The sequence below is a fragment of the Drosophila eugracilis genome, unplaced genomic scaffold (genome assembly GCF_018153835.1).
Source record: "Drosophila eugracilis isolate 14026-0451.02 unplaced genomic scaffold, ASM1815383v1 contig_47, whole genome shotgun sequence".
Classification (NCBI taxonomy): Eukaryota; Metazoa; Arthropoda; class Insecta; order Diptera; family Drosophilidae; genus Drosophila; species Drosophila eugracilis.
This window is the reverse complement of record NW_024573338.1, coordinates 670283-695273: the sequence shown is the minus strand read 5'-3', so window position 1 is coordinate 695273 and position 24991 is coordinate 670283. Positions and strand designations below refer to the sequence as shown.

The 24991-nt window shown below is 41.3% G+C and overlaps 5 protein-coding genes and 1 long non-coding RNA gene across 8 annotated transcripts; 4 read left to right on the top strand and 2 right to left on the bottom strand.

Annotated features, from left to right (window-relative positions):
- Window positions 1-25: 25 nt before the first annotated feature.
- Window positions 26-1658, top strand: LOC108109659 (DNA ligase 1). The gene is made up of 2 exons (XM_017218241.2): window positions 26-219; window positions 274-1658. The coding sequence occupies exons 1-2, from the start codon at window positions 193-195 to the stop codon at window positions 1642-1644; spliced, it is 1398 nt and encodes a 465-aa protein (XP_017073730.2). The 5' UTR covers window positions 26-192; the 3' UTR covers window positions 1645-1658.
- LOC108109674 (39S ribosomal protein L47, mitochondrial) lies at window positions 1650-2751 on the bottom strand. The gene is made up of 4 exons (XM_017218264.2): window positions 2592-2751; window positions 2236-2512; window positions 1905-2182; window positions 1650-1850 (listed from the first exon to the last, which is right to left on the bottom strand). The coding sequence occupies exons 1-4, from the start codon at window positions 2693-2695 to the stop codon at window positions 1700-1702; spliced, it is 810 nt and encodes a 269-aa protein (XP_017073753.1). The 5' UTR covers window positions 2696-2751; the 3' UTR covers window positions 1650-1699.
- Window positions 2752-2871: 120 nt separating this feature from the next.
- On the top strand, window positions 2872-14151 carry LOC108109606 (F-BAR domain only protein 2). 3 transcript variants are annotated; one of them, XM_017218181.2, is made up of 13 exons: window positions 2872-2970; window positions 7836-8117; window positions 8177-8737; window positions 8796-8991; window positions 9102-9512; window positions 10415-10675; window positions 11122-11227; window positions 11293-11633; window positions 11692-11864; window positions 11933-12663; window positions 12726-13061; window positions 13124-13353; window positions 13413-14151. In XM_017218181.2, exons 2-13 carry the CDS (start codon window positions 8088-8090, stop codon window positions 13508-13510), a joined length of 3474 nt encoding a protein of 1157 aa, XP_017073670.2. In that variant the 5' UTR covers window positions 2872-2970; window positions 7836-8087; the 3' UTR covers window positions 13511-14151. The 3 variants fall into 3 exon arrangements, with proteins under 3 accessions (XP_017073670.2, XP_017073663.2, XP_017073679.2); XM_017218174.2 differs by having other exon boundaries at window positions 9102-9698; XM_017218190.2 differs by lacking the exon at window positions 10415-10675 and having other exon boundaries at window positions 9102-9698.
- On the top strand, window positions 2882-7699 carry LOC108109623 (lysine-specific demethylase 3A-A). Its single transcript, XM_017218215.2, is given in 3 exon segments — window positions 2882-2970; window positions 5036-5274; window positions 5276-7699. Coding segments are annotated over 2 exon segments (2559 nt in total). The 5' UTR covers window positions 2882-2970; window positions 5036-5044; the 3' UTR covers window positions 7605-7699.
- Window positions 14152-15084: 933 nt separating the features above from the next.
- Window positions 15085-19931, bottom strand: LOC108110300 (tensin). Its single transcript, XM_017219312.2, has 2 exons — window positions 17630-19931; window positions 15085-15824 (listed from the first exon to the last, which is right to left on the bottom strand). Exon 1 carries the CDS (start codon window positions 19886-19888, stop codon window positions 17708-17710), a length of 2181 nt encoding a protein of 726 aa, XP_017074801.1. The 5' UTR covers window positions 19889-19931; the 3' UTR covers window positions 15085-15824; window positions 17630-17707.
- Window positions 15839-16150, top strand: LOC108110309. Its single transcript, XR_001772560.1, has 2 exons — window positions 15839-15997; window positions 16059-16150. It is a non-coding gene; the product is annotated as an uncharacterized LOC108110309 (long non-coding RNA).
- Window positions 19932-24991: the final 5060 nt, after the last annotated feature.

Sequence of the window (24991 nt, the reverse complement as noted above, 5' to 3'; positions counted from 1 at the left end):
ATGTATGCTTAGTTTAAGTTTTTGCTTGACGGTTAAAAGTGATCAACAAAAAACATTAAATTTCCCGCTAAATATAAATGGTAATGTCTTGAACACATGATAAATCAGGTTGGCATTTCCTTAATTATAAACGTAGTGTAGACTCCCACCTATTATGCTCTTTAGTTCGACCACCACTGTTACGAAAACAGCATGGACAAATTGAAATATAATAATTTGGTAAGTAAACATTTGAAATAAAAGAAAACTTTTTAATGCTTGTTATAATCAAAGGTAATAACCAACAAGAAGGTCATCCAAAAAGCTCGCGCACAGACAATCGCCAAACTAGTCCAAAAGCTACGGAAAACAAAAGATGTTCTGGCCAAAAATCCGGACAGTGAAAAGGAGAAGATTCGCCTGCGAAAAAACAGCGAGGGCCTTGCTCAGCTGAAGTCTCTGAAATGCTTGGACCTTGTGCGTCAATCGCTTTTGCAGGAGGGTACAAATCCCAACGCAGTAATTGCCAGCGAGCGCTCCACTCCGGATGAATTGGGAATCGCCATGCTGCGGTTAAACAAATTGATGCACGGATTGGTGGACAAGTTTGTGGAAACTCTGAAGCTAAGCCCCGATAAGGAAGCCAAGTGGCGGGAGGAGATCTTGGAGACGAGCAAGCGACGGGTTAAAATAGAACGCACTGAAGAGCGGAAAAGAAGAAGAAAGGAACTGAAAGAACAAAAGGCTCAGACCAAAAACAGATTAGAGTGGTTGGAACAAAATAAAGTAGCAGACTCAAAAGATAATGATACAGCAGCAGAGGAAGCGACTACATGTGTTGTCAGCCATGTTGAAAAGAAATATACCTCCGAGCCTTCGACTGGAATAGAGGAACATCCAGTCATCCCTGCAGAGATCAAAGATAAGAAACTTTCCAAAAAGGAAAAGAACGTTAAGAAAGAAAAACCTTTAGTCGTAAAGAATGAGAAAAAAAATTTAGAGAAACCTAAACCGCTTCCCAAAAAGGAATCTATAAAGAAAATTGAGAAAAATAAATCAAATCCACTGAAGAAAAAATGGGAACAAGAAGTTGAACGAAAAGAGTCTAAGGCTTTGGAAAACAAAGAAGCCAAAGAACAGAAGCCTAAACCTAAACCTGAAAGGCAGACAATTATTGAAGAAGAGGAAACACAACCTGACAATAATCGTCCAACACATGTTGTTGATCCCTTTTTTATCACAGAATCCGGGCAGCCTTATTTGTCCACTGCCGTTGTTCTTTCCGGCGACAATGACAGCGAAGCTGAAGAGGAACGGAGGCCGCCACCATCCAAAAAGTTTCGTAATGAAGAGCGACGTACAAATACATACCGGGAAAGACCAAAACAGACCAGGCAGCAAGAGTTTAAAGCGAAAAGGCCAACCGATGATCGTCACCCCTCCTGGCTGGCCAAGCAGCAGCAGAAACCAATTATCGGTGATTTCAAAGGCAAGAAAATTACATTCGGCGAAGATGGACAAGCGTCAAAAATCACTGTCCCTCCGCCGTCTACTGCTGCTCCTTCTTCCACGGAAGGCATGCATCCATCCTGGGTGGCCAAACAGAAGTTTAAACCAAAAATCGCTGCCTTCCAGGGCACCAAGATTAAGTTTGACGAAGATTAAACATGTTGATGGTATTTTGTTGTTTTAATTACTAAATAACTGCAATCCTCTCAGCTTAAACGCCAACTTTGGGCACATAGTGACCTCGAGCCTTATCGTCCGTGAGCAGTTTGTCCACGTTGACGTCGGGGAACTGACGACGCAACGCCACCAGGTCAAAGTTAGGATTGCGTCGCAGGATCATCATGACTTCATTGCGGGAGCGGCTACAAAGAAACAAAATTTGAATATATTCTTGATTTAGACAAAATGCAACCCACTTCTTGGCCTTCCGCTTGGCATTGTAGAGCTTCTCCCTATACTTGAGCAGGAACCTGTTTACAGCACGACCGCCAAAGCCTATATGGCGGGATTTTATCCATTTGAGGTTCATGAAGGGGGGCAGGGCGTGCTCGCAGGATTTGTAGTTGACTTGCAGGCCAAATGCATTCTTAACCGCCTTCTGAGGCCTCTCTCCGGTTTCACCCGTTTCCAAAAGGTGATATGCCTTGTTGCGTTCCCTCACCACAGTCTCTAGGTTTTCCATGGAAATTTTAACCTGCAAGTAGGGGGCTTTATTACTGTGCTCTCTGCCATCAGGTTATAATGTACCTTATCGATACGCTCTGGATTGGGAAAGACTTCCATTTTGTCGTTGCACTCGTGCTCCATTGTCATTAACATGTTGCGTTCCTTGAGTAGAATAAACCACAGCTGATGCAGCTCCTTATTGGACTTGATACGCAGCTCCTCTGTCCGCCAAGCACGGCCCACTTTCACCTCGTTCTCGCTCCAGTTTTTCTTTTCGTCGAAAAACTCCATCAGATCCCGGCGAACTGGGGAAGTGTGCATCTGCATTTGAACATGCGGCGTTTGCAAAGCGACCGCACTACATATTACATAAAAAACAATGGCTCGTTTTATTTAAATTTTGTGTGTGAAAGTCAGTTTTATCTAAGAGAATTCACCTGCATGCTTGCCATGGCTGCTTGGGTGTAGCCAAAAAGCCCTTGACTGTCACATTTCCCACAGTTTTAGCCAAATTAAAACATTTTATTAATGTCGAAGACATTTTCGACCAAACAGCTGTCAGAGTTGGAACAACAATCGATTTACTAGAAGAATATCGGGCGATAGTTTACCTATTGCTCATAATCAGGGCTGCCACAATTTGCAAGTGAAAGTAATCGATAGTGTTGCATCTACATCGACGGATATTCCATCTCCAGTTGCGCTTTGCTCACTAATGAAAAATCGAATTTTTCCTATCAAATCGACTGAAGTTTACACGGGCGAAGTATTACAGAAGTTTAGCTCAAGCGGTTACACAACATGCAATAAGTAAATGTAAGTGAAGTGACCACTCCCCGTGAAAAATGCTCTTCAATGAGTTCTTGAATAGCTGGCTTGTTTGTTCTATCCAAATCCACTTTGTATGCCAAGGAACGCCAAGTTTTTTATGTAGCTGTGTGTGTTTGTGTGAACTTGTGTGCTGGTGTTTGTGGCATTCAGTACACAAATTTAAATTGATAAAACTCGACAAAGGCAGTGGTTCTGAATTGCAACGAGTGCATTCCCTGCAGTGCCAAGTGCTTATTAATTGTGCATTTATCATAGAAAATTTAAGCAATTTGCACCTCCAAATAAGCGAACAAAAACAAATTCATTGAAAAATCAAACAAAAAAAAAACAACAAATCTAGAGCGATGTAGTAATCGGACAGTGTTGCCGAGCTGCTGCAAATTGTTAGTAATGTTAATGTGTAGTGCAGTGTAGCATACATAAATATTTATCTAACAGCGTTATCAGAACAGCATTGTTAATAAAGAAAAGTGTGTATCTGAGCAATACAATTGTTTTTTGGTTGTTATATAAAGTGCAGACCTTCATTGAATTAAAAGGTCAGCGAGTGAATTGATTGATCAATTCGCCAAGGGGAGAAGGCATGGGGAGTAGTTTGTAGGGTTTTCTTTCATCTCTTTTTGTTTTTTTCTCATTTCTCCCATTCTGCTTTTCGTAAAACTTTTCTGCTCGGCGGTGAACGCCCAAAAACACAAACAAGTCTTTCGCTATGTGTGTGTTTTTTCTGTTTTTTGTGACCAGGGGTTAATTTCTCGGTGTCGCCTCAATTATCCGGCCTATGCACATTCCTCTGGTTCGCATTGCTGGACTTTTGATGACACTTGTTGCCCCTGTTAACAGAGCTGTTAGTTCCAAATTCATTTCCCCCATGAAATCTAGTCATATCGTGCGATAACCTTTCGTTTGCCATCATTTCATTATCATGTTCTTAATAGAAGTAACAACAAATAACTGAATTTTGGTTCTCTTAGCACAGTGAGAACGATTCTATAGGGTCTTTATCAAGGAATTCCACCAGTTTTTAATTTGAGACGCCCATATTATGGCGATAAACATGGTTATTTATGAACAGAGTTTATCTTTAACCCTTGAGTCGCCGACTCATAATTGGAAACGTTTATTTTCAGAAAAATTAGCTACAGCTACGGACAGAATAATAAAGTTCATGAAGTACACTTCCATTAGGGATATTTCAACTATAACTATGACAACTCACTGTAATATAATTGGCACCTCATGTCGTATACTTGATTTTTAAATGACGTACATTAATTATATTTTAACTTATTCCGTAATTTATTGATTTCTCGTGATCTATTAGGCAAACAAAAGTACACTGATTAAGAAACTTAGTAATCATTTATTTACAAATATAAATTATACTCACTTCAAGCCCACAGTTTGTATAGACCTTTATTTAAATAATAACTTGATTGATAAAAGTCTACCAGAGGATGGCCATCAATAATCTATCACTAAATATTTGCAGAGGTGTTTATCAACTTAGTTTTTACTTAGCCTCGGCATACATAGATATTTTGATTTAAATTCTTAGTGTTCTCTTTATTATGCTGATAGCTTAGCAGCTATCAATAAGTAAATTTAAAAATATCTCTATCTGCATTACGCAAGTATCTATAACTTTTAGTTGTAAGTTTTTTCTGTGTGCCTGGTAATGTGGAGGCAGTGAGTAGTTGTGCTGTATTCTCTTGAAGCTCTGCTCTATTCATTAAAATGTGCGTGTGCATTGAAGAAGAAAGCCAACGAAAGTTGTTCGCCACATTACCGGCAATGTTGCAACATCGGGCGCGTTGTAATAATCGTGTTCAAGATGCGCGAAATTAAGCGAACGCTAACGAACGGAAGAACGAGATTCGCGTAAAGGCGTAAAGTAAACAAAGTATTATGCAGAAAGAGCATGGAGCACGAAGCAGCAGCCACCTTCTCATGAGAAGCATTACCAGGGCGCCAGTTGTCTACAGTCTACAAAAAAATCCTGAAAACAATCTCGATCTTCCTTTTTTCCCTCTTTCTCGTTTCCGAAGACCAGAGAGTCAAAATGTCGCAAAAAGAATTGGCCGCCCTTGTCGGCAGCACCACAAGAACGAGCCGCAAACGCAACGTGCCCACATCGCCAATGTCTACCCGTTCGGAGCCGAGATCCATTATAGAGATACATATAAACAACGATACCTCTTCCACAAAGAGAGCTTGCAGGGAATCAGAGAATCCAAGTGTAAGGGTTGAGCAGCCGCAGCAGCAGGAAGAAGAGGTCCAGGGTCAAGTGCCCGACCGAAGAGGAGCAGCAGCGGTACAATGAGTTCCGGACCAGTGGCTCGATATTCTTGCAGGATTTGCCCTGCTTCAAGCTGCATCTAGCACAACCCGCAGAAGGGTCCTCACCAATTCCCAAGTGTCGAGAGTGCCGAAGAAGAAATTTGGCCACCAAAGACGGTGAAACCAGTTCCGTCAGCGATGTATACTGCCGGTTCTATGAATTTCGACGACTTCAGTTTAATGCGAAAGGAGAATTGGGAGTGGTTGGATTTCCAAATCCCTATAGTGAGCCCTTACCAGAGGATATCGCCATTTGGCAGCCGGATAAAACTACAGCCCCTACCAGTGGTTACATGGACATACAGGTCTGCAGATACATTTTACTGCATGCCGGAGATCAGTTTTGCTATTTATGGCGTCAGGAGGCGGAGGCTTTAAGATTACATCAAAATCCGGATGGCACCATTGCCTGGAAGAAGGCCGTGAAGGGAACCAGAGAGATTTGCGATGTGTGTGACACCACGCTATTCAACTATCACTGGACCTGTCGGAAATGCGGTTTTGGAGTGTGCCTGGACTGCTTCAAGGATCGCAAGGAGGGACAGCGGCTGCGTCGTGCAGAGAACGCAGCCCAAAAGGGATGCGATGAGTACCATTGGCTGCTTTGCAGCGATCCTAGTGGACCACAGGAGCACTCACTAACTGAGCTGATGTTGACCCAGATCATAGCAGGAGATGCTCTTAACGTCTTGGGCAGGTTGCTACACGAGGTGCGGACTTTGTGGCAGGTGCCACAGGTCTGCGGCTGTCTCCTCAGCAAACAGGCAGTAGAGGACGCTCAGCTAAACGAGTTGATCCAGGATATGATTAAGGAGTCTCAATTGAAGCAGCACACTAGTTATTCATCCCTAGCCTCCGAGCAGAAAGTACACCAACAGCAGCGTCTCGATCAGCTGCACGCCAAGAAACTGGAGTTCGCCAGGGAACGGGGAATAGACTATGTGCCGGGAAGAGTTTGGACCAAGGAAACCTTGGGAAAGGATCCTATAACCACGGCCTTTGACAACTTCAAGCACATTAATTTTCTTAGGAAGGGATTAGCCGGCTTGAGAAGGTTCCTTCCGCCCAGGGCAATGACTTTGGCCCACTCTACTCAGTTGGCACCAGGAGTTCCACACGAGTGGCTCTGCGATGGCAAGCTATTGCGGCTCACGGACGCCATGCATCCTGATAATCGAGTTCTATATCAAGAGGTGTGGAAGTGCGGCCAGCCTGTGATGATTTCCGAGGTGGCTCGATCATTGAACTTGGATCTATGGCATCCGCAGGCTTTTTGTCGGGATTTTGGAGACAAACCTAACGATCTAATTAATTGTTTAAATGGAAATTTAGTTCCTAATCAGCCAATGCGCCACTTTTGGGAGGGATTTCAGTGTATGAACAAGCGTCTACTAGATGCCAATGGCAAACCAATGCTCTTGAAATTAAAGGATTGGCCACCGGGTGATGATTTTGCCGAGATACTGCCGACCAGGTTTGCTGATTTGATGAAGGGACTGCCCATGCCGGAGTACACTCTGCGTACAGGAAACCTTAACATTGCTAGCTGTCTGCCCAAGATGTTTGTCCCACCTGATTTGGGACCAAAAATGTACAATGCCTATGGTTCGGCTCTGCACCCTGATAAGGGCACAACCAATCTCCACTTAGATATCTCGGATGCAGTCAACATAATGGTTTATGTGGGAATACCCCAAGATGGGGACACCAAACCGCAGCTGGCGGCTACTCAGAAAGCCATCGCTCTGGGTGGTTGCGATTATATTACTAGAGCTCGTTGTCAATCGCCGGATGTCTTACCCGGAGCTCTTTGGCATATTTTTCCTGCTCGGGATGCGGACAAAATAAGAGATTTGCTTAACCGCGTGACCCTAGAGAAGGGTTTCCGCCTGGAGCCAGATCACGATCCTATTCACGATCAAAACTGGTATTTGGACGACAAGTTACGCGCTCGATTGTTTAAGGAATATGGCGTGGAGGGTCATCCTATTGTTCAGTGCTTGGGCGATGCTGTATTTATACCGGCTGGTGCTCCTCATCAGGTCCAGAATCTACACAATTGTATCAAGGTGGCCGAGGATTTTGTCTCACCGGAAAACATCACTCACTGCTATCATCTTACTCACGAGTTCAGAAAACTTTCGCACTCCCATACAAATCACGAGGATAAGCTTCAGATCAAGAACATTATCTACCATGCCATAAAGGACTGCTGCACCATCCTAACCAGAGCTTTGGACGAGCGCATCGATGCTGAAATGGCCAAGTTGGCAGCAGAATAGATGTCATCATCGAACTTTTTCTTACAATGAAATAAAATTTACAAATCAGATCTTTTTGTTAAGATTTTAATTTTTCAAACATTCAATAAATAATTACGTAGTAAAAAAATAAAATCCTACATTTATTTATTTGTCATTTGGTACAAGATTGATTCCATTCAAATTTTTTGTAACTACTAACTATTTAATTTCAAAATAAACACTACTGATTAATTTAAATTAAAATTTTAGTAACCACATAAAAACACTAAGTCTGAGGAAGATACTCGCCTTCATCAAATGCCCATGCATGCTGAAGACGGAACTGAAACTGATGATGAGGAGTCCATCCCAGACAGACAGTAGCATCGTAAGGATCGTACTACATAGAGACGTCAAGTCAATTAAAACGCCAGGAAGCCTTTTATGTTAATTGAGAGTGGAGAAGGAAAATAACATTTTGCTAAACTAGCCTAGAGATCGAAATATTTATAATACATCAAAATGACTGTGGATTTCAACGATTATTTTTGGGTAAGCCAAACAGTCTTTACATGAGCCATTAGATAATTAAATTTTCTTTTATATTTTAGGGCGAGAAGAACAATGGTTACGATGTCTTGTACCACAACATGAAGTTTGGCCTGGTGGCCAGCAAGGAGTTGTCTGAGTTTTTGCGAGAAAAATCTAACATTGAAGAGCAAAACTCAAAGATGATGTCCAAGTTGGCCCACAAGGCTGGGACGTTGAATAGTACATTTGCTCCCGTTTGGACTATACTGCGAACCTCGGCGGAAAAGCTCTCCACCCTTCATTTGCAGATGGTACAGAAGCTGACCGAGCTGGTAAAGGATGTGGCCAAGTATGCCGACGAGTTGCACAAGAAGCACAAATCTGTCAAGGAGGAGGAATCGCAGACCCTTGAATGTGTCCAAGCCATACAAACGTCAACAGTGGCAGTGCAAAAGTTGCGCGACCTTTATGTCAGCAAGGTCCAGGAGTTGGAGAAGTTACGCAAAGACAATGGCTCGCACAAGGATGCCGAGAAGCTGGAGGGAAAACTGAAAAAACTTCAGGAGGAATATAAGGCTTTGTTGGACAAGCATAACCCCATTAAGAATGAATTCGAAAGACGTATGACACAAACCTGCAAGGTAAAAATACTGTAATTTAATGTAATTAATTTAATTTAATATTACCTTTTTGTTTCAGCGCTTTCAAGAGATTGAGGAGGTGCATCTTCGCCAGATGAAGGAGTTTCTGTCCACCTATCTAGAAATGCTGCAGAACAATCATGACATGGTAGGTCAAGTACATTCCGACTTTAAGAGGCAGTTCGTCGACATGTCTGTTGATAAACTCCTGGAACAGTTTGTGCTCAACAAGTACACAGGTCTGGAGAAGCCAGGTAAGTCGTTTGAGGAACAAGAACTTTAATTTATTTAGTTGAGTACTTGATGGCTTTTGCTTAAGCATCCTTTTATTATTATATGTCATTAAGCTAACTTCATTTTACAGAAATGCCTGAACTGGAGTATGTAGCCTTGTCGAGTGGGTCTCGACTTCAGCCTCATGTCTCGGCGACTGCATCTAACTCAAATTCGGCTACCAGCATTCAGGCAGCTCTGCGGGCTGGAAATGCAGCAGCAGCAGCGTCAGGCAGCGTGGTGTCCATGGATCAGCGTGGTGATGCCTTGGCAGCCATCTCACTTGGCAGCGGAAGTGCAGCTAGTGGCAGTATTCCCTATACCGAGGATCCAATACTGGGAGCCATGGGTTCGCCTCGTCCCACTTCGCCTGATGTGTTAGCGGGAGGAAACGCAACGGCGGAGCAGCCGGCTGGCGGAGCAACGTCCACGGTGAAGAGCATTCGATCGTGGTTTATGCCAAATGCCAAACCACAGCCATCAACTAGCGCCGGAAATTTCGGTATGAGCGGAAGCGGAAGTGGCAGCACCAACAATACCACCACCACGACAACAACAGCAATCAACAATAGCAACAACTTAAACACCAACAACACAACAGCAACAACTACAACAACAACTGGCACGAATAATCTCACCACCAATATCACCAAAAATTCCCCTAATTCTGAGGATACTAGCAATCAAGGTTCATTCTATTTGATTTTATTTGGTTTTAGTTTTTATTTGATTATTTTTCGGTTATCACCTTTTATGGTTAATGTTTTTCTATGTATTCGTAAGGTCTATCAATTTGCCTTTAAAGTTTACCTCTTTCTATTGTAAAATATTTCTTATATGTTTTTATATACGTTTATGTAGGTGTCTTATATATTGTTTCGAATTTTATTATTTCCATTTGTTGGACAAAAGAATTGAATCTAATGCTCTACGTCAAGTTTTCCAATATACATTTTAGACAGCGAGAATTTTGAATCATTCTTTCCTTAATATTTATAAATGGTGTGTGAATTTCAATATGCCTGTCCCATGTGTAAATAATTTAATTACTTTTGATTTATTTATATTTAAAATTATATTTCTTTAGTTTTTTCCTATCTGAAACTGTACACTCAAACACCAGCCAATCAATCAGACAACTCTCGGGACTTTTATACATCAACTACTGCACACCCACTCGCACACACAAATGCCACAAAGCCATTGAACTAACAGCACTAACAACTGCAATCTTTTTTCTATGCTTTTCTTTGTCGTGTTTCCGTCTTCCATGCATTGCATACGTTCATCATATCCATCCATCGTATCCATCAACCGCCATTGCTCATCCCAATCGTCCATCATCCATCATCCATCATCCACCCATCCATTGCACCGATCGACTAATCGAAATCAAAACTTTAGATCAGGCACCACAGCAACCCGCAGAGACCTTAACTCCAACCGCAAGTGCCACTGCAATTGCAACGGCGAGTGCGCCTGGCAAGAAGCAATTGAATGCAACGACAAGCGAGCAGCAGCTATCGAAATCATTAAATGAGCAAGATCATCTACAACAGACTGCAACAGCTACGGCAGCAACATCTGCAGCAGCACCAACCGCCACAACGACAACGTCCAGACGTGCAACGTCACTTTTAAATATATTCACATCAAACTCTCAGGGTAAATGATTCAAGAATGTAAATGAAAGTGATTGGCCCCCATCCCCATTTCACCTCCCCTCCAACTACTAAAACACCTGTACAGCCCTCCACAATCAAAAAAAAGAAATATGCATGTACCTAGGCTTAATATGTATATTTAAAGGCTTTTCTGTGTGCCCAACTTATTGTTCTTTCATACCCGATTAACATTTAATCATTTTTAAAGCACTTTACGGCGGTGTTTGAGTTCTGAGGATGACATTACATTTAAGTTTCAACTGTGAACTGTTCTATCACAAAGAAGTTTTTCCCATCACTGAAGTCTTAACCAAGATTAATATACCAAAGTATTTCACTTTCTTTTCCTGTGTGATCTATATTAGCCCTTAGCTTGCTTTAATAAGTCAGTTATTTAACTAACCCGATATTTTTTTAATACTAATCTAATTCACCTCTCGCCGGCAGTCTCTGGCATTTTACGAAGTCGGCGCGACAAGACAAAAACCAAAAAGGCTAAGAAAAAGAAAGACAACGAGGCCGCCGAGCACATACAGGAGGAGCGTCTCACCAGGTGGGTCTAAAAAGATGATATTTGCCACCACTCCTCTACAACTTAAATGTTTCACTTTTTTGTAGTTTGGAACGAGCCAATAACACACTGCTGGACTATGACGACCATGGACGCAGCATGAAGACACAAAATTCCAGTGGCAGTAGCGCAGGCGGTGGATTGGCCGCTCTGTCGGTGACTTCGGCTCAAGGAAGCGTCGATTCGGCGGGTGCAAGCAGCATGGGCGGCAGCGGAGGTGCCGCAGGTGCCAGTGGGAGCCTTCCCAATGCAGGTGTCCTAACTAACTTGGCATCGACCACAGCTCCAGGCGCCTCAAGTGGCACTGGAACTGGCTATGAGGTCGACGAGGAGGGATTCAGCATACAACCGGCAAAGGAAATTGCGTGGGAAGAGGGTCAGGATAAATGTAAGCCTTTAAGTTTAAAAATTTTCACATTTATGACTAAAGAGGCAAACTATTCCAGCTGGCAGTTTCTATTCCGACTCGGATACGGACTCCGACAATGACAAACAGGAGCGACGGATTCATGTAAGCATTAAACCCTTGAAGAATGGTCAGGCGCCCATGTCGGCTAGCGTGGACGAGCTTCGTGCCACAGTTGAGAACATTTCGCTTTCCCCAACTGGAGTATTTTCAGTAAGTATAACTTTCTGTCTGTAAGGGATTTTAACAAGGAAAAACTAACAAAATCAATTCACAAACAGCATCACAGCCAACAGTTGCAGGCAGCCAGAGGTGCTCCGGCGTCACGTCAGCAGTCTCCAGAGATATCGAATGCCTCCACTCCCACGGCCAGTGTGCATCCTTATGCACCGCTGCAGAGTCCAACACTTTCCAACAATAATAACGCAAACAACACGATCAACAGTCGATATGCGGACCTGGGCGATATCTTCTCAGAGCTGGGTGACATGAGCATGTCAGCGCCCTCATCGGCGACGCTAGGAAAACCGCCAGGCAGACAAATACCAACACCTACATCAGCATCTACAGGTGGAAGCATAGCCATACCACGTCCACCATCACGACGCTCTGATATGATAGCTATTGGACCGGCGGCAACCGGGACAGCTCCGGGTCGCGGAAGAATGTCTCCGGCTCCGGTGACGGCTATGAATCGAGCCGAGAGCATTGGCAGTCTCGAGTTTCGCACGGCCATAGGGGTGGGTTCTTCGAGAGGACCGTCTCCACTCACAATCGGTATTTCGGACACCATACCGCTGGCGGTAGCATTCCACGAAATCATTCACGCCTATTTCCGGGGCAGCGATGAATCGCGCTGCCAGGTGAAGGTGTCCGGTGATATGATGCTATCATTCCCAGCCGGCATTGCCGGCCTTTTAGCCAATAATCCCAATCCAGCCAAGCTGGGTTTTCGCATTAAGCACGTTCAGAATTTGGAGAACCTGGTGCCAAACGGAAAACTGGTGCAAATGTAAGTTTTTGATTATTACTTACTCTTTTTATTAACGCAATCTAAAAACTGACTTCTTACAGAGATCGTCAGCAGTCGAGCACTGTAAGCACCATGCTGGAGTTTAATATGAGTGCTTTGACGGCCCTCCTTCGAAGGCAGGCTGAGAATAACCCGGCAGCCTCCTACTTCAACGTGGACATACTGAAGTATCAGGTGCGCACCAAGCCGGGTGCTAGCTCATGTCCTTTTCAATTGGTTAGCTACTGGAAGTGCGAGTCCAGCTACACGGCCCTCAAAGTGGACTACAAGTACAATAACCATGCCATGGCCAGTGCTTCACCACTGCTGAACGTGACACTCTCGGTGCCTGTTAACGGATCAGTGCGTAATGTTCAGTCCAAGCCGCATTCCGCCTGGTACGTAAAAGACGATTTTTTGAGTTTTTTTTATATTATTAAATATTTTTTTATATTCTCAGGTTAGGTGAATCGAATCGTTTGGTGTGGAACTTTACAGATATTTCTCAGAATTCACAAGACGGCGGAGTGGGAACACTGCGCGCACGCTTGGAGCTCAACGATGGTCCTTCGACGCCTGCTCTCTTGGCCACCCAGTTCAATTGCGAAGGCACCACACTTTCGGGCATAGAATTCGAACTTCAGGGCAGCGGCTATCGCTTATCACTGGTCAAACGGCGATTCGTTTCCGGTTCGTTTTTTAACTATACAATCAGTATAAACATTATCTAACTTTATTTGGATTTTCAGGAAAATATGTATGTGAGGGCGATGGCATTCGCAGTGGAGCTACACCCACGCCTCCGTCGGTGGGTTCAACAAGTCCTTACTCGGCGAAGTCAAATTAGTTGCTCTACATTCAATAGACGAAATATTGGAACGGAAAATGGCAATATGGCAATAGGCTCGTGAAAAACTAGAGAAATTTTTGTAACTAATCTTAAATATGAGACAAACACATACACACTCAAACCATATTTAATTAGGCACAGGAATAGAGGAGCCGCCTTAGTTTTCTCTGAGCTTTTTATTATCAACCCTTCTCTTGATTCCGATTTTGATAACAATGTGCGGAATGCGGATTGATAAACTTTAAATTTTCCACTGCTTTTAAATGACAAGGTTTTGGAAAAATGAAATCGTTTATATTCGTATTCCGCCAATTGAAATCCAAAAGGAATTTAAAAGTTGTCTTATTATGTATTTTTATACACTTGGAAAACTGTTTTTCACGCGAAATGTTGAATCTGCCTGCTAGGGCTCCAAGATGCGGGTCTGCTAAATCTGGATGTATTATTTGTTATATATACGTATGCGAGTATATATTATTAAAATGTATTTATTATGTTTAACTGAATATGATGTAAACGAACGATATTGTATGTAGCTATGTAGATATCTAAAAAACCACACACCAAACGTTGATTTTATGTTCACTTTTGTACACACAACCAAATCCAAATGTATTAAATGTAAGATACAAAACCTGCATTGCGTCTCGCTTGGAATCTCGATGGATTTTGCTTTCGTCACCGGGCGTCTGGATAAGGCGACGCTACACAGAGCTCATGCAACCGGAGTTTGTCGCTATATTCAGTGACTGCTGTTTCTCCGGCACTCAATTAATTATCGAATTTAGGCAAAGAACATGACAAACTGGTTTCGGTCTCTTTGGGGGCGCTTGACATGGCAAATACATATAGGAAATTAGCAGCCCGTAGAAAATAGAATAAACATAGAATGCTGAAATCAAAATCATTAAAATGTGGGTGCACAGAACGCTGGGGAGCATTAGCCTAAAATTTAATTTGATAAATTTTTGTAAGAATTTTTGTTTTCTTTAAAGCGTGAGGGGCAGCTGTAGTTGTGTTGCTATTGAAAGGGGATGACGTCATGCCGCCACAAATTGATCTCAAGGTCGTGTCGACGGACGCGTTTTCATTTCACTTGGCACACTTGACTGTGGGCTGCCTTTGAATAAATTGGATTTTGCCATTAAGCAAGAGACTACTTGTATCTTGCATCTTTTGGAGCTGAGGATAGACGAATCCAATTGATGCAAGGGTGACTGACTGGGTAACTATTTATATTTATAAAAAAAAAAAAAAAGTACTCCACACTTTCCTATGGTTAGCTGACCATAGAGATCTCGTCGCTGGCAAACGATAAGATTAAATTACTAAACAATTGTTGTGTTCATACAAATGCATATTGTATATTGCCATTGCCCGCGGGTACATAAACCATTAATTGTTCAACAAAAGCAACCGCCTTAGCACATGTCTGTTGATATATGACATTTACAGCCCTGAAATGTAGAGCGCAGTGTCTGTGTTTTTAGTTAGATAACAAATTATTAACAGATGCTGGGCGCCGAGCTTTTAGCAAGTCAGATTCAGTATAATAATAAAATGAATTTTAATCTGTTTAACAACATTGCACTTTATTTATATTGACTGCATTAGTAGAGCTTAAGGATATACATATATTTATATAGATATTACTGGTATAAATTAGGGGAACAAGCTCTCTAAAATAGCTTGCAGTTTTAGGTTTTATTCAACAACTTTCTAAATTAACATTAATCGATTTAAAGTTATGTGGTAGATTAGTTTAATTCCGTTTGTCTGACAAGCGCACCCTATATAAAAACACACAACTCAAAGATATAAAAAAAAAAACACATCCGAAGTGTTTTTGTTTTTGCTAATAAACCGTCAACTTTCAGGGATCAATTTCACTTCACCCTCAGCACAGTGGTACGAGATTCCTTAAAACGGCTCAATTAGAAGTTTAAAATGTATTTAATATGCATGGCTTTGTTTATACAGTGGGCATATAAGCAATCATGAATGGGTGTTTCCAATAGATGTTATCAAACTCGAGAATCCACTTGTCCCACTGTGCATTTAGTCAATTCAAGTTGATAATACACATGTGTACATATGTTTTAGCTTTGCCATAAATATCGCCGACTTCTGAGTGTGTGCGTGTCTAAATAAACTACGGCTGACATCATTTCTGTTAACATATTCGTAGTTAAGCTCATTATATCGCAAGACACAATTTCGTAAAGTGATTAGTTAGTAGTACATCTTACAGCACTGGGCCTCCTACATCTCCTTCTACTCCTCCTTCGCATAACCGACTAATTCCATTTGCCTGGAAGAGATGAAAGAATAAATTTTTGGTTTAAATCGCAGCAACAAGGTCATAAATTCCAATGTACTATATGTATTGTACATATATGCATGTATAATTGCTTAATTGCGGATCAAATAGATCATTCGATTGAACAAACAATGGGGGCCCGAGGCGCAGAGACTGGGGCTAAGGTGCGGGGCCCTCTTTGAAACAAATACATATATATATATATTAATATTATTTTATTTTTAGAGCTCCCCGGTTTTTATTTACAGTAACTTTTATCCGAACCTCGTCGAGGAGAGTGGAATAAATAGAAAAAATAAACGCAAACGTGCCTGGAATTAAGTTTTGTGTGTTCGATGTGCGGTTTTTCTAAAATGCGCAATTGACGCCCGCCGGTTCGTATGAATTTATTTCAACTTTTGCGCTATATAGTAGACGTAAAATCGATTTCTATGAACGCCTGTTTATTTGCATATTCCGCTTTTATGGCTCAAGTGAAAAATTCCGAAAAAACTTCAAGGTGGATCGGGGAGCGATTATTTGAGAATGTTCTCAGCAAGATCAACACAACAAGTCTCTTATTCTTATCAAATCATTCCAAAATATGTATCTTTAAGGCTAAATAAACAACACGGCAATAACTATAAACTCGTCTGTGGGCAGATCTTTTTTTAGTCGTCACAATTTTTGTAGCCAAATGTTCGGCTCTATTATTATAGTATAGTATAGTATAGTGGATCACCTGGCGTCTTGATAGCGAATATACACTGGCACCTAATGAAAACTTGCCTCTGTAGCATGGCAATGCACAGTTAAGCGCTTTTGGCCTTATCGGGCGACCTCAGCACATGACCGTGAACAGGGGAAATTAATCATTGCTTGAAAGAAATACCTAATAGGGCTACCGAATAGGTGTGGTCCTCCAGAATTTCGGGGCCGGGGAAGGCTCTTCGATTCTGAATTCGAATCTCAATCATTTATAGACAACTGACTCATGACAGAAACTTCCGTTGCGAAAAAAACGTGTAGCTAGAAATGTTAGCCAAATGCTTCTAGATGGTGCTCGTGAGTACGTATGTACATATATATATATATATATATATATATATATATCTGGATGTGTGCTCGGCAGTATATGGAAACCGTTAAACAAACAAACAGCCAGGGCGTTATGTAAAATAAACAAAATGAAGACGAACCCAAGCGAACGGAAGGGCCCCAGAAACTGAAGCGTTTTTAATAGTTTTCCCATTTGTAGCGCAGAATGATGATGAATTTACAGTGACAGCTTGGTAAAGCAAATATTTGAAGTGACTTCAATTTTTTTTGTACAATGAAAGTTTCTCTGTTCGTAGCTTTAGACCAACAAAAAATATTTTAAATTCGAAGAAAAGCGGTAAAAGATAGCCAAAATTACAGTTCCGCAAGCACAACTAATGTCTATTTTAAAATAAACAACAAGGGAAAGTCTCTAAAAATAAAAGTGTCTCAACCGAACCTCTGACATATTTTGTTTTAGACAGAATACATATAAGATATTTAAAACAAATTATTGTTGAAAACAAATTGTTTCTAAAAAGTGATTTTCGAAATATGTTTTTTGAACTGCTGACCTTTGAGAAAACTAAAAGAAAATATGGTTAGGCATATTTTTAGTACATCTAAGGAGCCTAATCATTTGAAATAAAGTTGGCAAAATAAGTTCATCCAATCGAAGGACCACTGTAATCGGCAATTACGCCTCCCAAGGCCGGACCACACCCAAAAACTGCTCTTTTATGACCCATCGCAAAACTGCACCCCGTCATGCTTCTCACCTGCTTGTGCGTCGCTCCACTCCGGATGGCAGTGGAATCCTGCTCACTGACCTGTTGACCTCGAGCCACGCCTCCTTTCTACAGGACGTAGTTGCTTAGCTTTTCGGTGGGCAGCGTTCGATTGGCAAACGAGACAATCGCCGCTGCCGGTTGACTGACTGAAAGGTCGCAGAACACGTGACACTGGTTGTCCGTGGAGCTGTGCGATCTCCTGGCCACGAAAGCAAAGATGGTCTTCTTGTCGGCCTCACCCTCACTGGTCCACATCCTGTTCTCCGGATCGATGGCACAGTGTGAGATAACATCTGCCGTATAGTGCTTGCGGAAGAACTTCTTGCGCGTATTATCCGTAAGCGTAATGCCCTGCGAGGAGACCTTGAAGTGCACCTCGGTGGGCTGTGGCGCGGGTCGTTGAGCGTACATCTGACGAATGGCCTTGCGTATGGCCTCATTGCCGGTCAGCGATTCAGTGTCGCAGGAGAAGAGCCACAGGACATTGGTGGCTGCCCCATGGGCAATAAGATGCTGCTGTGCTGGTGTAGTGGCCCTTACTGGTGGCACGATATCCCGATCAGGCAGCCGGAGCAGACACGGTAATGCCAATTGGCTGATGGAATGCTCGAAGACCAGTGCGGATAATGAAGTGAACACCGGCTCGTCATCGCAGCCCTTCAGATGTACTCCCTGCGGTGTTGGCTCGATAAGGAAGTGTCGCACCAACTCCTGGGAACCGGCTGGCGGTTGGGCAACCCTCACCACCAGACCATAGGAGTTCTTATATGTGGTGGAATCCCTGACCAGGAAAGTACCCGGCTGGGCAGAGGCCAGCAAAGCTATGGCGTCTTCGCGCGTGAGATTGGGTTTGTACCAGAATTTGGCTGAACTCCGAGCAAATCTCACGGAGTCGGCGGATACCTCGAATGGCTGCAGAGCTGGCGGTACACCCCGACGTGGCCCTGTTTGATAGATTGACTCCGGCGGCAACTGGGTCGTCGTCGACAAAGACGAAGACGATGATGATGCCCCAAAAGGCGTGCGCGGCGTGACCGGAAAGGCGGGCGTTTCTGGCCTACTGGTGGGACTAGGCGTCATCTGCTGATGGCCATTGGTATTTGGGTTGCTCACTCTCTTCGTACTGGTGGCATAGATGGGCGATGCTGGAGCTGGTCCCAGTGCCAGTGCTGGCAATGGTGAGGTTGACTTGGATGTGGATGTCGATGCGGAGAGATCGCGGCGAGTGCGCGTGAGTGTCTCCTCCATGTGGTTCTGGCCATAAACGGCGCCCAGTTGCTCCAACGGCTCCAACTGCTGGCGTTTGTGGGTCGAAGTTTCCAAGCTGTTAATTGTGTGATAATTGCGTTCCATGGTCCGCCGATTGACCGCGCCATCTGGCACATCCTGATCCAATCGCAGATCCTCGAATTGAATATTTCTCGTTGTATAGGGAGTAAATTCGGGTTTCGATTCGGGTTTAACGTCATCCAGATTAAGATTGAACTCGAAATCATAGTTATATTTAGAGGATTGCCCATTTGAGGGACTTTTGCGGTATAGAGTTCCGTTGTTCAAACCATTTCCCGAGCTATTGCCGTTCTTCAAGCCATTGCCATAGGAATCACTGGGATAATATTGCCTTTGTGGCGGAGCGGGCGCTACTCGTCCCCGCTCCCCCGACGACTCCCTGTCTATATTCCTATATTCGTTATAGACCTTTTCGCGTCGCTCCCGCAGCAGCTGCTCGAAATTATCTCTCAGCGGCGTCGGTGTAGCACTGCTCGACCTATAGTGGTATGTATTGGCTATGGTATTGGTGTTCGTCGAACTGGTGGGTCTAACACCATTGCCCAGCGTTTTGCGCACCAGCAAAGGGCTCGTCAGCCGGGTTGGTGGCTTTATCATATCGTTAGAACTTCCAATACTACCATTACCCGAACTTCCATTATTGGTAGCATTCGTTGTATTGGTCCCGAAATCAAAGTCTAGAAAACTATCCACACGCGTCGGGGTCGGAGTTTTGCGCAGCGGCGTGGAAGTTTTGGCTATGCCATAGCTAAATGGCAACGAATTCTCGCGCGCGTGATAAGGTATACCATTTCCATTGCCATTTCCACTTCCACTTAGATTCCCATTTCCATTCGCCTGCCCATTGCCATTCACATTATAGTTTTTATAGTAATTATTGTTATTATTGGCCGCGGTGTATTGGTATTGGTATTTGTGGTCGGCCGCAGCAGCGCTTTCTTCGTACGGCGACCGCATTGTTTCGCGAATTCCAAAAGACTGATTGAAAAAATCGAGAAGATACAACTCAAACCGTAGAGTCGTCGTCACTTTTCGGCGTTGGCGTTCCGCTCTCTCGCGTGGCTGGGCTCTCTATCCACTCTATCCGCGTATCTCGCTCACGGCGCTTGTTGGCCAACAAACAACAAGTCAACCTCCTCGAGTCTGTTTCTGGTTCGCTATGAGTGGGCATAGTGGGCTAAACAGTATGAAATCCATCTCATAGATATATTTCTAATTCATTTTTATTTTAATTGCATTTAAGGTGTAAACAACCTTGCGTATGAGTAATATTTATTGACTATTTTATGGCCACCGTGCGTATTAGTAATTTTTGTTCTTGATTTTTTAAAGCCTCAAAAAATATTTAATTGGTAAGTGCACTATATATAGGAATACAAAAATGTAATGATCATTATAAATTTTCTAAAATATTATTATTAATATAAATTAAGTTTAAATAAGGAACCGTTTTAGTAAAAATCCAAAATATTTTCTAAAAAAAATTGTTTCCCTTTTCAGTCTTATGACTAAAAGTCATAAAATCTATTTGAATTTCAAAATTGTTTGTCATATTTAATATATATTATAATATTTAAAGCTTAAAAATTATAGTTTAAACATACGAAAGAATAGTCCAGAAGTTGCGAAAGTGAAAGAACTTTATAAATAGAATTTCTACAAAGTATTTAATGACCCCACGCCCACTGTGGCTCCACAAATGCACACGAGCACACGGCTAAAAGGTTTTGGATGCCAAGAGAGATCGCTCCATGAGAGAGTAAACTAGGAAGAGAGTCTCTCTCTATTTCGGCGAAGTGGAGAGTGGAGCGTCGGTGATGTCATCCCCACTTATTTACGAATACACACGAAGGAGCCGCAGCCAAACGAACGAACTAATCAAAACAAGCAATCGAAGCCTATAGAGATTAGGGGACCCGTAAAGTTCGATCCACGCACGTTGGACGCGAATTTCGATCAAAGAACCCGCATATTGCACTTCCAATAGGAGACCAACGTGTGCAGTGATCTTATTGGTGTACAATTGATAACAGCAGTGCAGTATCATTCTCTTTCTTGTTCGCTTCTCTCTCATAACCATCACGTTCAATAAGGGGGGATCGTTTATAAATGGTAATTTGCCGATGGCAACCACTGTACCTAAAAGGCACGTTCTTCCATAGCATTCTTAGTGTTTTCATCAATTAAATTGCCTCTGTTTCCATAAAATGGATTGCACTCGCTGTCGGGGGAGTAAAACAAACGATCGTTTATGCCATTTAAATGGGGTTTTCTTTATCAATCAATTGCGGCCTTATTTCCCAGCAGGTTCAGGTTGCACTTTCCCAATGAACTTTTGCGGCTATTACACATACACAATCCAATAAGAGGCCAACAAACATGCACTTGCAGAAAATGTACTTATTTTATGTTCAAATATCTTTTAATTATGATCTCACTAAGTTATATTTTATAATCATAAAAACTAGTTGGAAGTATTACAAATGATAATAACTAAAATAGTCATTACCAAAATGAACTACCTTTGTTTTCAGTGCTTCCCATAGAGAAGAAGCTGTCGCATCTTTTTTGATTTCTCAACATTTTCTTGTAGAAAGTGTCGTGGTGGGCAAAAGAAACAACAACGAAAATAACAACAATGGCCAAAGGCACTCTGAAGCTCACTGAAACCTCAACCGTCAAGTGACGTCAGTGAAGCAACAGCAAATACCATAACGAAAACAAATCAAAATCAAATACAGCAAAAATATGCGCTTAAAAAAACAAAGTATGAAAAATAACTGCAAAAATACTCTGCCAATGCCAGCAGAGGTGATCTTCCTCTTCTTCGCCTTCTTCTTCTTCTTCCTCTCGTTCCAGCAGCCAGTTGTGGGTGGCAAATAAACAAGTTGCTCTCTCACTCTCTTGCTTTGCTCTCAGTTAAGTTGACCTGTCGCCGCTCTCTTTCTCCCACACTCGCGCCGTCTCTTTCGTTGGCCTTAGTCCCTAGTTGGCAACTCGTTTACCTTTTTTTTCGCTTTTCGCTTCGAACATCTGTTGTTGTTAACTCTTTGTGCCGCAAATCTGTTGAAACAAAGTCATGTGGAATTTTGGTAATGCCAATCAGAGCCATATGCTGTGACAACCGGGAATTGCAGGCCCAAGCGACCATCTAATGTTGGCCAAAACGCTGAAAAGCCATCGTAAAATCGGTTAAAGACACACTGAGTGCGGTTTTCGGGCGTGAAAGATACACATTCGATTTAATTGATTCAAATCTAAAAATCATGTGTTATTTTCGATTGCCACTCGAAAGTTGCCACATTTAATCAGGTTTTCGAGATTGCATCTCAAGGGGATCCTTTTCCATGACTCAGAAAGTAGCTTAACTATGTTTTTAGCTAAAGAAAACTGTTTCCTTTTAACTTTAAGATTGTGATCTCATTATTTTCCTCATAATAAATCTGAATCAGTCTAATAATAGAATTAATTAACTTTTTTTTATAAACATAGACGACATATTTATAGGTATGTAGGTTGGCTCATTTCCTGTTAGAATTTTGCGTTTTATATTTAGATATGTTTTGTTCTATAACTTGTTTGGTAATCAACTGGCTAAAGTTGCTTTAGATTAGCAGACTTTAATTAAGATAATTTCTAAAACATTTTATTTACCCAATGCCACAAAATATATATAGGAAAACACATCATATTTTTTATTGACGTTCATTGAATTTTATTGAAATTTTGCGAGTTAATACAAAACCGAAAATTAAAATAATTGCAATTAACATTAAAAACGCCCGCTCACCGTTACAATGCCACTGAAAAACGTTTGTTTAATACTATGGTTAACTGATTTACAATTACTAGAAGAGTGTCTCGGTTCTTGCCTACAAAAATGTAAAATAATAGTCACATTTAAAATTGCATAAATTCTAGACAAGTGTAGATGTTATAGTATGTCGTACATATTGTTTTTGAATTCATTTTTGTTTTTTGTTTTGTTTTTTTGTGTTTTGGAGAAATTCTCATGCATAAAATGTTTTTTGTTTTTGTATTTCATAATCATTCTTCATTTTTTGTTTCATATTTTGTTTTGTTGTAATAATTTGGAATTATGCATTATATGTTTTAAATTTTTATTGCATTTTATGTAATTAAATATATATAACGTACATCACAGCAAAACTTTATAATTTTTTTTGTTTGTGTTTTTTTTTTTCTTGGTTTTTTCTTCGTTTTGTTTACTATAAATATATTTTTATGATAAGCTTTTGATTTTTGTTAATTGTCTGGAAAATAAAAAACCCGAAGATAGTTGTTGGAAAAGAAAACTATTCGATGGAAACACCTAGTATTAGTGCGTTAGTTCAGGATAGACGGAGAGATATAGAACAAACTGAACAGCGTAAAAGTATCGAAACCGGATTAGAAAGTAAAATATATTGATTAAAGTTCATTTTCTGCTTAGCTTGGTTGATTGAATTTACTTTACATATACTCGTAAGTAATTATGTCAGTGCACGTATAAAAGGTATTCAATTCATGTATATAATATATTCTATATATAGTTACTTGCTTTTATCATAACGTTCTGTTATTGTGACAAAAAATAAACTTTATTTTTGGGTTTTTCGTTTATCATTCAGTTTGATGTTCCTACTAATAAAATTCTAGAAAAGCACAACACCTTTACAATGGTCTTTTGGAAATACCATTCATATAGATTAAAAACAAGAAAGAACGCTATGATCGAACGGTCCGATCAGTAGATACCCGGTATTCATTATCCTGTTGATAAATTATTTGCATACCTTAAGGCGTTTTGCTTGGCTGGCATCAAAAATATCCAAAGCATTCTAGAAACTGGTCAGTTTTTGGTAGTTTTTTTTTTGTAGTTTTAAATAACATTTATCTATCAGCAGAATTTGAGATGTTTTTTTACGATTAACAATGGCGAAAGAGGCCTTGGGAAACGTATTCCAACTATCGGACAAAACTATATTAGCTGGACTGTTGATACTTAATAAGAATATATGTAAGACTGCAATATATATCCTTGACTTCTTCAAATACCGGGCATAATAAATACACACACGTTTTACACATATACTAGGTATCAAGATTTCAGTAATGCATAGATTTATTAAGGACTTCGAGAACGAGGGAGCTGGGACAGAAAGGGGGAATTCAGGATAGGAAAAAAGTGCTGCTAACTCTCGCTATAAGCAACGGATGACCCAATAGATACGGCTTATGGCCTACCCGAAGTGGCTAAACTAATGTTATGTATATCCATTCTCACAAAAAATCAATGCTATCCATAGTATATATATGCTATAAAAAGTTGTTGAGTTAGTTTCAATGGTTTTGTTTTTTGTTTTTTAATACGAATGGAGGGCAGGAATCATTTCAATTTACTTGTTCTTCTTCTTCTTCATCTTCATATTTCTCGTTTGGTTTAGTTCCACGTTTAATTGGTTATGTTTATACCGATCGATAGATAGATATAGATAATTATTGTATGGTACTCGTACTTGTACATGTATATTGGTAAAAATTGTTTGCTGTCGTCCTTCGGCTTTTAAAGGCTAGTGCACGTAGTTCGCTTGAATCGCTCTTATATCAGAAGGAAACTCTCTATATATCTGGGTGTGTGTATGTGTGTGTATGTATATATATATATGATAATCGTAATACTCGCATCTGATGCAAATTTTAATAGACAAGTCACATTGAAGGAGGTTAAGGTGTGTATGTAGAGTAAGTATTTTAATGCTTGTGTTTAGAGCTACAGACGTTACAGTTCAAAAGGCAAAAATACTACGGAAGTGGATGGACTGGTCAATGGGCGGTCAAGGTCAACCTACCCACGCACGCTGGCCCTGGAAAAGTCTGGTTACGATTTATACGATATTTGTGTTCTCATAGCGATTGCATTTAGTTTAATTACGCACACATCTACTACAAATACATTAATAAGCCCACCAATATACATATGTTTCTATGCCTGTATGCTAAATTCTTATATGGTTGCTGCTTTCCCTCCTGTTTAGTGTATATGGTTCTGTGTATGCA

What these genes read in the sequence shown, in the direction of transcription:
- LOC108109659 (XM_017218241.2), top strand. Translation starts at nt 193, where the DNA reads ATGGACAAATTGAAATATAATAATTTG. An exon ending in AATTGAAATATAATAATTTG is followed by an intron (nt 220 to 273) that starts GTAAGTAAACAT and finishes TTATAATCAAAG; the next exon opens with GTAATAACCAACAAGAAGGT.
- LOC108109674 (XM_017218264.2), bottom strand. Translation starts at nt 2,695, where the DNA reads ATGTCTTCGACATTAATAAAATGTTTTAATTTGGCTAAAACTGTGGGA. An exon ending in CAGCCATGGCAAGCATGCAG is followed by an intron (nt 2,513 to 2,591) that starts GTGAATTCTCTT and finishes TGTAATATGTAG; the next exon opens with TGCGGTCGCTTTGCAAACGC. An exon ending in ATCCAGAGCGTATCGATAAG is followed by an intron (nt 2,183 to 2,235) that starts GTACATTATAAC and finishes CCCTACTTGCAG; the next exon opens with GTTAAAATTTCCATGGAAAA.
- LOC108109606 (XM_017218174.2), top strand. Translation starts at nt 8,088, where the DNA reads ATGACTGTGGATTTCAACGATTATTTTTGG. An exon ending in GTATGACACAAACCTGCAAG is followed by an intron (nt 8,738 to 8,795) that starts GTAAAAATACTG and finishes TTTTTGTTTCAG; the next exon opens with CGCTTTCAAGAGATTGAGGA. An exon ending in CACAGGTCTGGAGAAGCCAG is followed by an intron (nt 8,992 to 9,101) that starts GTAAGTCGTTTG and finishes TTCATTTTACAG; the next exon opens with AAATGCCTGAACTGGAGTAT.
- LOC108110300 (XM_017219312.2), bottom strand. Translation starts at nt 19,888, where the DNA reads ATGCGGTCGCCGTACGAAGAAAGCGCTGCTGCGGCCGACCACAAATAC.